Raw genomic sequence first — 14512 nt, 5'->3', positions numbered from 1 at the left:
TAGTATCGTGTCTATCTCCACTCTAAGTATAGTAAATAAAATAATATTTTAAATCAAACAATGATACATATTCCCAATTATAGAAAGCCTTAAGGAACATTCTTCTTCCATGACAATTTGTTTTGTCCTTGAGCTTTCTGCTCCAAATGCAAGTCATCTTTCTGACTTCTTTAAGCTAAATATAAAACAACATTTAAACTTCCCAAAATAAAAACAAAAAACTCTGCTAAACCAGGCATGTATGGAGAAATAGCCCTAGGGATGAAGTGGATATTTGGACAAGAGACAGGTTATTTCTGTACTTATGCAGTTTTCTGGAAGGTGGTGCAAATATTTTAAGTGGTAAAAATAGTACCAAAATCCCTGCAAAACAGACATAATATATAGTAAAAGTTAGTATTTTTGTAGTTAGTGGCTGAAACTATGTGAGAATGTGAGTGGTGATGTTATACAGCAGCTTTAAAAACAAAGTGCCTAGACTTTCTGAATGATAAGTGTTATCTTTCAAATACAGATGAACACTGTGCACTTCATTAAAATGTAGAGCTAGTGAACTCCGTCAAATAGGAGTTTGCAAAAGTGTTGCGAATTTTCTTAGTGTTTAAAATTTTGCAGTGCTAAATGGTGCCTCCCTGGCGTGCAGAGTTTAGCATGCATTGGTTAATATATAGGCTTGGTGGTGTTTGGCTTTCTTATCAGTCTGCACAGTTAAATGTCTTTAGAATCTGCCTTGGAGCAGCTGGCTGGCAGCTGACGCTGCTGTTGGCACCACCCAGGTTTAGCATGACATCACCAGGAGAAGTCCACCTCTGTGCTCAAGGAAGTTGGTGTGGGAGCCACGCTCTGTGGAGCATAACTGCTGAGGACACAGAGGGCATGTAAAAATGGAATTCCTGAAAAAAATTGTTCCCACTGGTGCTTCTGGAGATGTTCCGGACGTGGGGAGCACAGCCCGCGAAAGCTCTCCAAGGCTGCTGAAGATGAGACGGGTCAGACTGTTTTCATTAGGACAGACAATAGATGAAGACGAGGAGACCCATGTTTTGCATCCTGATTACTGTATGTATCCATGCCATCAACCTGTGAAAACTGATTGCTAAGCTCTTTCTTCAGATCACGATTATTTTGTTAAATTTACAGATTTTATTATAAAAGGCCTTTTAATTAGAATTCCTATGGTTTTGGTGTCTTGAGATTTAGAACTGTTTTGTCATTGATGCATTGTCATCTGTTAGTGACCTATGTGGAAGCAATTTTTCAAGATGTCTGATTTCAGGATTTCTTCTTGTCTTTGCATGCCTGTGTGACTTTACCTCCTCTTTCTGGGATAAGAATATGTTTAAATTTTTAAACTGTAAAGTACAAAAACTTAGGCACTAAGTTGTCCAGACAGAAGTGTGCTACACAGAGATCTGTGACTGCAATGCAAGATATGAGTTTTGTGTCATTTTTTTTCTTCCCATTTTTCTGATCCCTAAGTTTTCAAAGGCTTTCTTTTGAAGAGTATACCTCAAAAGAGTGTATGTTTCCCTTTTTTAGTATCTTGGAGTTTTTTAGTAAAAAGAATATGTAAATAAGTCGAGTAAGAATATGGATATTGTGTAGAGAATTTTTAATCTCAAGAACATGGGTAAGGTTGCTTATAAGATTTCTTTTTTATTTTTTTTACTATGTGTTAGTGACTAAATATTAGTGTATTGTGCTAATAAAAAGTAGAATTAGTTCATGTTCCTTTTTAAGATAGTACAGCTGGGCGGTAATGGAAAATTCGGTTTTACTTTTTTTTTTTTTCTTTTTGCCTTCAGCTAAAATAGTACAGTCTTGAGCCTTTATGGTCGTAGATTCTGCTGGCTGTCAGATGCAGTTTTTGCCCTTCACTGTGTGATTGGATATTTTCAAGAATTAGTATAGTTTTAAAATTTTTTTCTTTACCCGCAATTTTTTCCTGTCTGCTTGCAGTGGTGGGAGATGGCAATATTCATCCATCTAACTGGGTGATGAACTTACAGCCTCAGGGAATTAAGCTTGTGGTGGCTGTGGGAGAAGAGGATTTCCTTGGAAAGACTTGTCTTAGCCTTTTTTCAGTGCATCAGGTTGAGTAAGATAGGCAGCTGAGGAAAGTGGGGACAGTTCTGTTCTGTGAAACAAGTTGTTCCTGTGTACAGCAAATTGCAGGAAGTTAATGTTCTAATGCTTTTGGTTATTGGAAGCTGCCTACAGAATAAAATCTGTTATGGCTGCCTATATATTTGAAAACTGATCAGAAACCCAGGGTGTCTGATGGCAAAGGTTTTTTAGCTTCATTTAACTTGTAATCCTGTACAACAGCCCTGGAGTTTATAGTTGGATATCACTGTGAATTTACTATCTCCATAGGTATATTTCACCAATCCTGCTTTTATGCTATATTCTTATTTCTTTATAGCTCTCAATTTAAATAATATTTTTTTCTACATGTTATAATTTCAGAAGAAATAGCATTGTCTGTGTCAGGTTAAAAGAAAATGCTATAGGCTGGATATACATTCATCTTTGTTCAGTGTTTTGCTGAAAGTTTTAGCAAATGAGGATAATAAATATAGAAGAAAGTAGTCTGACTGTTAAAGATGAATTTTCCTCTCTTGGTCATTAAATATGTGCCAAATGGTGATTAGTTGGAGTGATTTTGTGGAAACCAGCAGTGTCTGACTAATAATGCTTAATAGTGTGATGTCATCATTTACGAAATGAAGACTTAGAGTCTGCTCTGGGATCATGCTTTTACAATAGCAGATAGTAGCTGAATCCTCTTTAAATTATCTGCTTATTTCTATTTTTGTATCTTGGTAATGGAATGAACTGCTCTGTTGGAATAGAGCAGAACTACTGTTTACCAGTTGGGTATGCTGCAGAAGGCAGGTGCTGACCAAACAGGTAATAAAACAATACAATTATTTGAAAAAACATTGTAAACATTTACTTTCTTATTGTTGGCAGATGTGATGTTAATGCAGCACAGAATTTATTATAATGAAGCTGTTGAGGAGCTTAATAGTTTTTAAAGCTAAGGTGGTGGATTGTCCTATTAATATGTTTGAATTTGAGAGTGAGTGGTGTTTACTATTTTTTCTTTTTGCATTCTGTTCCTTATTGCTCTTTAAGAAATTTGTTTTTTGTTTTGGTGAGAATTTAGTTGAAATACTGTGCCTGACAATTATTTTTAACTATAACTATATTTTGCAACTTCTTCAACAGATGAATGAAGCAAAAAAACCTATTCCTGGCATTGAAATCTTAACATCTTATTTTTATAATACGACCTAGTTGTGTTTGCATCTAGCTGATGTAAAAACTTTGTGAGAAATTCAGGTGATTTTAATTTTTGTTGTTTGTCACTAAAATATTTGTTGTATCAGCTTTCAAAATACTCAGTGTATACTTTTGGAGCTGAAAATAGGACCGTACTAATATATGGTCTGTGATACATCTTTTAAAATATATAGTTTCCATCAGAATGGTTTGAAGTGTATTTTAGAAATCTTTTCAGAACTGTCATTTTAGAGGTATAAGATTAGTACAATTGTGGAAGAAAATTACAACTGACTTGAAGTATTTGTATATGCATCACAACACTTAATAGAGGTTAGTAAAAGAAGGGGTAATTTTTTAAAATTTGCATTTGAGTGGACATGCTCTCAGTTTTAGAAACTTGTTTCAAAAAAGTCTACAATCCAAATGAAACATGCACAGTTGAGCATGGAAGATTTGTGGTCCTAAAGGAGGGGAAGGCCACAACTACCTTGTGTGAACTGGCAAATGGCAGCTGTACCTGTGGTGTGTGAAACAGCCCCCATGTTATTCTTCTGTATGGAGAACCTGCTTCACTTTAAGTGCTTCTGCTAGGAGAGTAAAAATATGCCAGCAGGAGTGTGTTCTTTGGTGGTAAAGTAACAGCTGTAATTGCCTCACAGGGGTACTAGCAGGGGCTGGATACACCTGAAGTACCTGTGAGCACTGTGTCCCTGTAATGCCAGTAGCTCTGCAGGGCATATTCAGCTCCCAGTTGCATCTCTAATCAGCCCTGTACAGCAAGTGATGACCCGGGACTTGATGTTTATATGTGAAATAAAAGTCAATTTCTGTACCCAAGTACAGAGTTTTGATTAGAAAAGACTGGAGGGGTTGATGTGCAGCAAAGTACCATGGCTTTACCCAACAATCTCTGCTCACTTGGATTTCAAGACTGCTCTGTAATACTGTTTGGGATCCAGAATACTATTTACATAAAAATCTCTAACCTCTCTCCTTGTTTTCTTATCACTGCAGATAGCATTGTTTTGCTTGAGTAATGCCCCAGGAAATTGTTCTTTATATATTTTCCATAAGAAATAATAAGTGAACCTCTTCTAAGGGCCTATGGGATCTGTGCATGAAGCTCTTTGCAACAGAAGGTAGGGAAAGGAGATTTTGGTTTGATTTTTGAGTGCAGTTTTACAAGCGGATCAGGCTGATCTAACAGTTTGCTGTCAGTGAAAAGGGCAATCTCACTCACAGCTGTGCAGCTTCCCCATCTTCTCTTGGGTTCTGGTGTGGCTTTTCCCTGAGCTGATTAATTTCACAAAGCCAACGGAAAATGTTCTAATGTGTGTGGGACACTTTTTGAAATGAATCGGCAAGAGGAATCAACTTGCTGGAAGGGCTTTTTGGGTCAGTAGTGGGGACAGCATTAGATGTCTCACAAAAAGCAGCAGTCACCTTTTGGATATCCTCTGTTATAATTGATTTGTGGAAAATGAACTCTTTAATATTTTAGATAAATGGCAAAACGAGCATCTCTCCAGAGTTTTATTTTAAGTGCAGGGATGATAAGTTTTATTACTGCTTATAAGCAGATAAAATGACTATTGGGGAAATGTTTCTTAAGTAAGGCATTATCTTAAGATGGAATCAATAAAGAACTGAAGTAAGGTCCAGCAAATCTTTTTAAAAGTAAGCCCAAGTGCAAAGAGGGAATGCCTCTGACTTGTTTATTTTACTGTTTAATGCAGAAAATCAACTATAGTTGTTTAATTGTCAGAGATGTCTCAAATATAATTTTTACTTTATTTTTTGGAGATCTTTTTAAAATGGCATACTTGACTATATATACTTCTGTGTAGTTTTTCTCAGGGTTTAATCTGAAGAATATGCAGAAAATTACAATGAATATATTTTATTCAAGTGGTGAAGTAATTGTAATTTAGTGCTTCATACAAGGTGTGTATCAAATCAAAGGTGGATCTAGAAGAAGTGTTTCTTCTTACTTAACAGCTACTCATGTGGGGTATATTTATATAAATGTGTGAAGTATATGTATGTAATTCACTTGTTTTCCTCTGACACATGGTGAAGAGAGCTTATTTTTTTATTGATATTGGTCATTTAATAGATAATCTTTGTATCAGATTTGCAGGATCTCTTTTTATGCATCTTCTGGACTTCAAGCACTTAGTTTTTCCAGATGTAATGTTAGTATGACCTTTCATGTGGCAACTGATTCAATGTAAGGGCTCAGTGTTATGAACAGGAGATTGTACCCTTCCACTTGAGTAGTTGTCTTGTATGTTTGTTTTTAGCATTCCCATTGCAAGTCTGTCTTTGGTAAGACTATTCAACTTGCTAAACCAGAGGGAATCCCCCTTCTCTTTCAATACCAGTGGATAGGTAGCAAATTGGAACACTGAGAAATAACCAACAGCGAATTTAGGAAGTGAATGTCAGTAAACCTGCTGTTTAGACTTTGGTTTTTCTGTTCTTTTGACTTTCTGTCCTGCAGATTGTAAGATGAGAAGTAAGAAGTAATAAAATTTCCACTGTATTAAGAGAAAAAAGTAGAAGGTGAAATTGAGCAGTATTAAGCTGCAAATATTCTTTGAAATGTTATCTTTAGGCTAATTCTTTGAAATAATGCAGATAAAATTTAGTGGGAGGATTGTAAATGAAGTAAACATCTCTTGATCATTCTAATCTATAGTTATTTTGAAGGTAATTGTGAGAGGGACAAAATAAAGTTTTTAACTTGAAGGAGGGGGAGAGAAACATGATACATGTTGGGTTTGTGAGAACTTGGCACAGACAGAAGACCAAGGAAGTTTTTAGAAGATCCTGCAAAAGCTGATTGAGGAGAGTTGTGAAGTGCTGAAGCCAATAAGATGTGGAGAAACTTGTTACAAACATAACTGCTACTATAAAAATATTATATACTGGTAATACAAGAACAAAAATATTCTCTTAAATTCTTTGATCTAAGGTGGCCTTGAAAGTGACATTTTGAGAGGGAGAGAAAAGTTTAGCATGTTGTTCCTTTTTGATTTATACTTTAAATATCTTGCACATAGAACACATTTTAAAACTTAATCTGCTATCAGTAATGTTTGTTGGTGATCCCAAGGTAGAGTATATAAAAGGCTGGATAGCTGGATAGTAAAATAAAAGTATCAGCTTATTTTTAAGAAGCTGTTTTCTTTGAAGTAAAAAGCTGTTATCCTTTGAAACATTAAAACTGATCTATGGGCTAAACAAATCCCAACTAATATCCTCCTAATGCTCAAGAACGTATTTGAAAGGTCAATATAGTATTTTCTATCAGCATTAATTCAGCATATGAAGATGCCATGCTCATGATACCAGCAATTCAGATTAAAGTTACAGAAAGATTAGAATTGGAACATTGTTAAACAGTTTTTCAATTATAATTTGAAAAAGAAGTGTTTACAATGGAAATGTTTTGGTTTGTAGGTGATCAGACTAGTCTTAATCTCCTTTAGGCATGTTTTTTGTGTTTCTAATGCAAATGTGTATTTTAAGTGGAAGAGTAAGATAGGACATTTTTCAGTAATTGATATTTTTGATGACTGTTGGTAGTTTCTATAGGCTGCATTTGTTAACTGTTTTATGTCTTAGTTTGTAAACTTGTATGTTTCTAGTTGCTGTTGTTCTAGTCTCTTCAATATCAGGATGATTCTTACCCTGTGAGTTCTACCTTTATAGGTGTTCCTGTATTATGTGGATCCACACTGACGGAGAAAAAATTTCGACTACTTCCTCTTAATCAAGGGCTACTTTGGAAAGCCTTTCCATTTTCAGTAAATGTCATTCTTTGTGCCTCTAACTTAGCACTGAATAGCCTTTAGTTGCTCTTCAAGTAAGAATATGTTCTCTCAGGTAGTAAATGCTATTGAAGAGTAGGTGTGATTTTGGAAGCAGTGTTAGTGGCATTGGTTGTCTTACTCAGCACTCATCTTGTTCTCCAGCCAAGTTCTAAAAAGTCCATTCCAGCAAAGACCCACCCTCCCAGACAGGAGGATTCTTGACTCATGCTTCTAAATTTTTGATGTTTGTATTTATTTTTAAAATAAGGGTTTTGTTATAAGACATTCAAATGCACTACTGTTTTGAAGAGATGAGTAAAACTTTCAGGAAGTCATGTCATTTTACTAATGGAACCTTCTGAAGAGGTCAAGTTTCTGTCGCAGCAGTCTTTCATGACGTGCTCTGGATGTTCAGGACTTGGTGTATCCTCACTCCATGAGCTGAGCAGTATGCCTTTATAGGAAGATACAGCATAAATAATAATAGCTCTTTAATTGATTAGTCCAGTGAGGTCTGCAGTGACAAACACGTTGTGAACTCTGGTGGCTTGGGATACTTTCAAGGCTCATTGACAAGACCAATGTGGCAATATAAACTTCAGATACTCTAACATTAGGATGCTGTTGCATGGTCATATTAGAGACTGAATCAAAACTGTCTGATGTCACTTAGCATCTCTTAAAAATGCTGTGGTGTGAGCTTTGTCTCAGTTACTTCTTTGAGAAGATGACTTGCTAAAGGAAGGATGTTTTTAATTTCAAAGTATTTTCTAACTTAAAACAGGAAACCCAGTAATACATATAAAAGAAACTCAAAACTTGTATAAAAATATTGTATTTATCTAGTGTGTTGTTTTCAATTTATTAGTTTAAAATTGTTTTTTCTTTGTTGATTGGGGTTTCCATAAATTCCTGTTTCATGGAAGGAGTTGTGTAGAGCAGAGTAGGTTAATTTGCCCAGGTATTGAGGAAGTTATACTGTAGACATTTATAGGTGCATTGTATGTTTGGATAATTAACATGTTCATATCAGTTACTGAACAGTATGCAAATGCTCTATCAATAGATAATATGACTGACAAATAGGTAGAGCTAGTTGAATGAATAGAAAAGCTAAAAGCACATTGTGCATTTTATGTAATCATGTTTTTGCCACCTGATTTCAGTTCTTCATTTTTCAGTAATTGGTAGGGCTTGCAGTGAAGTGACACTATTGTTTGTTGTGCTGTGCCAGATGCAGAGCTGCCAGCCATGGTTCAGGTGGTGCACTGGGCTTCACAGCTGCTGCCCCATGTGCAGCTGCTGGCAGAGGCTGTTTGGTAATAGCCAGCTAAGGCACTTTAAGGAACTTTGTGTTGTGGACTATTTGCACAACTTCGGAGAAATATGGCCTTGTAAAGTTTCATGTGTGTTAGGTGTCGAGTATCTAACTGTTGCATTTAGCTGACCTTGATTTGCTACTGGTTCCCTCCCTTTCTGATTTTTATATTTCTTTTCTTGCTTTTCTTAAGTGTAACAGCATGCTTGCTCAAGATAAAGGTTCAGAAATGACACTCATGAATTCTTTTTTCTGATTTGCAAAACAATGTGCATTTTTACCTTTTAATTACTTTTTTAAATTGTAAAAGCATCTCTATTTTTTTTACTTGCTCTTCAGGTTCCTACAAGAATCTGTTGTTTCACAGAGATGAGAAAGCTTGCAAAATTCAGCATTAAAAACACTTAATTGTTTAAATCCTGGTAACTAAAGCACTAAAAAAAAAGGCACTAAATATTTGCTGGCTTTGGAGTGAAGAAATATGCCATTTTAGTTAAACTGCAAAGAATGCCATGTTAATGTAATTTCTCTATTTTTTTTTCCTGATACTGGGTGGTGGAGCTCCTATTGCTCCTGCCATGTGTAACTGAAACATCAGGAAAGGCAACATCAGGAGTTGAAACCTCAAGAGAAAATTCTCCATGCCTTGTCCCTTCTTGCTTTCCTTTTCTGAACTCTTAAGAGTACAGCTGTCCAAGTCCTTATACTATGTGTGCAGAGCTGCTGCCTACATAGGGATTTAAGCCATGGTGGAGCAAGTTGGTAGGTTTATGATTTTGAGGAGTTTTACAGAAACACCTGTAGTAGTTCCCTCTTGTCACTGTGCTCTCCCCCATCCCTCTGCCTATTGTTAAGTCCCCTGTGGCAGAGGTGGCTGAATGAGACCTCTGCTTATGCAGGGCTCTGCAGTGCTTTAATGTATGAACAGGGATGGACTGCAGTGACAGTGACTCAGGAGCAAACATTCAACTTTGCTTATGGCAGAGGGAGGAAGGCAGGAATTCAGCTCCATGCACAGGGTGAGCACATACACAAGATCTTCAGCTATTCTGTGAATTTAGTGGCAATCTGAATCTGAGAATATTTTCTACCTCAGTACTATTGTGCTCATGAGGTTTAACAGATTGCAGCTTCTGTGCTGAGTTTATCCTATAGGTAACTTTTTTCTGTAACTTTTTCTTCTTTAAAGTTTTCCCAGATGAATCATAAACTCTCAGTGGAGTGTCCCCCCCCATGATCTCTATAGGGATAGAATAACTGATCCTTGCATAATTTAAATACGATGTTTCCCGTAAAGTGGCACAGACATCCAGCAGCTTGGGAGGAACAACAGAAATAGAAACATAACTGATTTGTAGCAGTTGTCTTGAGGCCTTGTAGGGTAACAGAGTTAAGCCCTTTTCCTTACTCTCTCCATTTAAATGCCCAGCAAGGAAGCAAGGATTTTCTGTGTAGCTCTGTAACTGCTTCCAGGTTCCATTTAAAAGGGTGAAAACCAAGGGTCATTTCCCCAAACCCAGTGCATTGGTATGTATGTGCTGAAGCACAGTGAGGAGGCTGACATGATACAGTATTGGGCAGATCAGACCTTAAGGCAGTTATTTCAGGTTCTCTGACATAGAACTGTCCTAATTGGACTTTATACCTTATAAGTTTTATTTGCAGTCATTGAAGATTGAAATTTAGCGCCTGAAAAGGGAATAAATCACTTTATTTTCCAAAATTTTAATTACAGGCTGCTTGTGACAATTGAGAAACTTGGATTTACCAGACTTATGAGATGTGGTAGCAGCTTGAGGTTTCTGTATGACTTTACCTGTCTCATTTCTTGGAGGGAGTTTGGTTAAATATCATCTCAGAACTGCCTATTGCGGTTTTTGAAATGTTTCACCTTTTTATTACTCATTTATTTCCTTGTAGTCTTACAATGTTTGCTGATCTGGAAAGCTAGATTTTTTCAGGAAGGGCTGGGTATCTGTTTAGTATAAATTCTTAAAAAATTCATGAAGCTGTTGTTAAACTACCTTGAAGATGATCTGATTTTTCAGGATTTGATTTCTCTTGAAGGTTCTAGGGGATTCTTTCCACCCTTTTTTTTTTTTTTTTTTTTTCCCATTTACAGCAGACTTACTATTCAAACTAGATATTGTTTACTTGATGAAAAGTTAAATATTAACTGTATCCTCTTTGATCTTACTCACATGTTCTGCAAGAAGGCTGTGCATCTTCACTGTCCTTCCAGAACCAGCTGGAAGGTTCATAATTTACTTTAAATGGGAAATATTATTTGTAATTCATTGTGTGAATGCATTTTCTGTCAGTCTGTATCATCCTGAAGATGAAGGTGGTAGTCTGAAGACTGTAAAGATGCTTCTGTAAGCAAGAGTACTTGCATGTTTTTTGTAACTGACAAGAATGCTTTCGGCTGTGATTTTTAATTGAGTGTTAATAGCAGAATGCTTTGTTCAAAATAATCTAAATTATTTTGTAGAGGGGTAAGTAGAAAATCATATTCTGTTATCTTGGCCATTCTATTAGAAAAAAACAAGAGCTGCACTGGGGAGTTGTGAGAGGGAGGTAGGTGTTATGAATATGCTCCTAGAGAAATGAAACTATTGTAGAACTGGGGAATAACACTTCAAATGAAGGGGGGGAGAAAAGGAAATGAAGCTAAAAGTCTGTAATGCTCTCTGTGAAACACAAATTAATGACTTATAAAGTGTTATTTCTTTGCTATTTAAAAGCATACTTTTTGAAGTTAAATATTGCTCTTTTAAGATAATAAATACAGCAATAGCTTCAGTCATGAAACCCTTCTTTTCAGCCTGTAGAGGTGAAGCAAAAACGACATTGTGCGAATCATACTAATTTTTTTTGGTCTTGCCTATCAGTGTTTGCCACAGGCCAGATCTCTGGCAGTTACTGCAGCAGTAGCAGTATTATGCATATGGCACTTCATGTACATTGTTCAAAATAGTTACCAGCACTGTGTCTGAGTACCTCCAAGGAAATGGCATGATGTTGCTTGAATTAAAACAAAAGCTATGCTAACAGCCTTTGTGTACACATTTCTGATAAATGTATTGATCCTCTTATGGATAATGATTCTTTTAGAAATACTTTTATTAAATGCCTAATTCTACAAATAAAGAAAAAGTTCTGTTATCTGTACTCTCTACAATGCTAAATTTTTTGGTCTCTTACACTTGGGTCCTCTAGCTATTACAACACTTGAGGCAAATCTTACCTATCCTATGACTGAACTTTCTGTGTGTGTGGAAGTGCTGAATGGACTTTGCTTGTACAGGTCAAGCCTGCTATGGATGAATGGTACCACAGATGGACAGTCTAGTGCTTCCTGGAGCAGCTGGGCTCACAGTGCGTGAATCTTGTAATGTATCGGTCTGTTTGCAACCTGGAGTCTGCTGACTTAGGTCACTGAAGCAGCCTGAGCAATTTGCTTCTGGCCATCCTCTTTACTTCTTTTCCATATCTGAGCAGAAAGCATGGTGTGGACTGGGCACATGGATTAATCATTTTTGTAGAATACAAACAGCTTGCATCTGCAGATTGAGCACTTCTGCTTTACTGCACCTACATCCAATTCTTGTCATGCTCTTTTAAGAGCTTGCTGATACCAGTGTGCTTATTCATGCATACCTCACCTTTTCTTGAGACAGTATCAAAAATAGACTTTATAGTAGTCTGCTCCCTTTAGAAGTTAAATTGATCCAGAATCAAAGGTATACAAGTACTAGGATCAGTATATAAACTGTGTATTTATTGGAATTGTGTAATGTTCAGCTTATTAATAAAAATATTGCACAGATCCTCCATTTCATATTTTCTTTTTGGATTTTTTTCTTACCAGCTCCAGAGCGAAGCTATTTGCTTATATTTAAATGCAAGTACTTTATTTTCCATTTTATCTAAAATAGTAAAATATTAATCTTATGGAAGCCTTCTCTTATAAATTCTCAAAATGATAAGTATTTTTAGTGGTCATATTTGTTGTTTTCAGTTCTAGACACAGTGTACTTTCCAGAAGGCTCTTTCATTTTCCTATCTGAAAATGAGGAACTGGAAAAAAAATCCATGTTGTAAATGACATTTTTCTACTGCAGTTCTAGAAATACACGTTGATATCTTATAATTCTGCATGATAAATTTTTTTGGGCTCTTTTCAAAGAATTAGCCTTGTCTGTTTGCCCAAGATTCAGAGGCCTTTAATCCATAGTTTTCTTTCCTGTTTTTGCTGTTCTTGATTAAAAGGTTACATTTTAAACTTAGTGTTTTATACAAAATCTTCTGTTTATTCTATTATTTGGTAGATTGTTTCATTAACTATTTCAAAGGGAAACCAAAACCTGGTAGTCATTGCTATTGACACAACTTTGGTTATAAAGCAGTTAAATTGAATTATGAGGAGGAAGAATTGTTTGAAGGCTTGTACAATGTTGTACAATAAGAAAGCTTTTATGACACTGATATTTATATGATAGTTCTAAGATACTGATAGACCCACTACTTCACTTGTTAAGTGCACTTGTACTGATAATTTGTTTTTGCCTTTCTTGGGCAAGGGGAGGGCTGAAAATACTTGGTGCAAACCATTTTTAAATCTAATAAATTAGTGATGTCAACTTAATCAAAGTTGCCACGTCTGTGGATGTATGTATGAGAGCATGCATATGCATGTAGTATCAAGAAAACATTTTCAAAATATTTTTGTTCCTGATATTATATATTCCTAGTCTTCAATGCATCTATTGAAATCCTTATAAGAGGAAGCTTATACTCTTGGTACATACAGTTCTCATTTCTTAGAAATTGTTAATGGGCTAATATTTTTTTTGTTAATCATTTAAAATTAAAATTGCTGATATGCTTGAGGCAACCCAATTGATGGCGAACATTAGTTGACACTATGAATAAATAACAGTGCTACAAAATTTCAGATGCCATGGTGAAAGGCCATGTAACTTGCTTGGCCAAACACCTCAATATCATAAATAAATGCAAATTTTGAAAAAGATTTCTGATAATAATTTAATTTTGAAATGCTACTTTACAGAAATACTGACAACTCATTTTGTTGAAAGTCTTCTTAGTAGGACTCTGGAAGGTGGAGATTTATATTTTTGTAGGGTTGTTTTAGAATGTCTCTTAGAGTTTTTGGGATGATTGTTATTTTTAATAAATTTTTGGCACTAATAACTTAAAGAATAAAAGCTGAGGGGGAAAATGGGCAACTACAAAGAACCCAAAGTATATTTTAAAAAGTCATTATTTTTGAGGTGCTGAGCGAGTTGGCTCATAATTTTGGAATGCACACTGTTAACAATGATTCCTTTGAAGAAGTCTCTGTAGCCCAGTGTTAAAGGCAGTCAGAGACCAACCATAATTAATACAGTCTTTCAAATTAGTGGTGAAATTCATCAGCCAGTTCCAAAATCTGACCTTTATATCCTACTCATAACAAAATACAACCTCTGTTATGTCTTATTTAGTAAAAGGAAAAAGGAATGCTTGAAGTGTACCTTAGAATGCCTTCATAAAAGGAATATGAGTTAATACTACTACTGCCTAGGCAGTACTACCTGAAACAGCCTTATGAGACTAAGTTTGATGCAAAGTCCCAAAGAGTTATTCTGTGGATGTGTGTTCCACTGTACCCTGTTTGGGAAGAATAAAAGTACTATTTCTATATAGGTGGCAATTTAGTATCTTATTATAGAAAAGTATATTTTGCATGGGAAAATATGGATTATTTTTAATCTGTAAAAACTGAATGATATTACTGGTCTCAATAAAACTGTTCATCTCCTAAATGACAGCAGCTGGTGCTGGAACCAGCCTAATGCAGTGACAGGCTTGTCCCACTTTCTCCAATATCCTCCTGCTGCTGTGTTAGACCTGCCACTTAGAAACACTTAGTTTTACAGCAACTAGTTTGTGTTACCTCTGTTAGTGATAATTGTTTTGTCTTTTGGGGGTGGGGGATATAGATTAAAAAAGCCCCAAACAAGGAAAACTCAAACCACAAATAAACCCCAAACCTTGAAAGTATTTGATGCACTCTTAA

At 35.8% G+C, this 14512-nt stretch overlaps 1 protein-coding gene across 7 annotated transcripts in view; it reads left to right on the top strand.

Moving 5' to 3' along the window:
- Positions 1 to 14512, top strand: part of FRYL (FRY like transcription coactivator) — a 158657-nt gene that overhangs the window by 26302 nt on the left and 117843 nt on the right. For 2 of the 7 annotated variants that reach the window (XM_079305550.1, XM_079305548.1), the window contains exon 1: positions 797 to 1059. The exons of 3 other annotated variants lie outside the window; for them this stretch is intronic. In XM_079305550.1, the coding sequence (XP_079161676.1) occupies positions 885 to 1059 (175 nt within the window). In that variant the 5' untranslated portion in view covers positions 797 to 884. Of the gene's footprint in view, positions 1 to 796; positions 1060 to 14512 lie in introns of those variants that run through there. 2 more of the 7 variants (XM_079305552.1, XM_079305551.1) reach the window with 1 other exon arrangement.

This window comes from Erithacus rubecula (genome assembly GCF_903797595.1).
Source record: "Erithacus rubecula genome assembly, chromosome: 5".
Classification (NCBI taxonomy): Eukaryota; Metazoa; Chordata; class Aves; order Passeriformes; family Muscicapidae; genus Erithacus; species Erithacus rubecula.
Note: the sequence above shows the minus strand (reverse complement) of the source record. Positions and strands in the feature narration are given on the sequence as shown.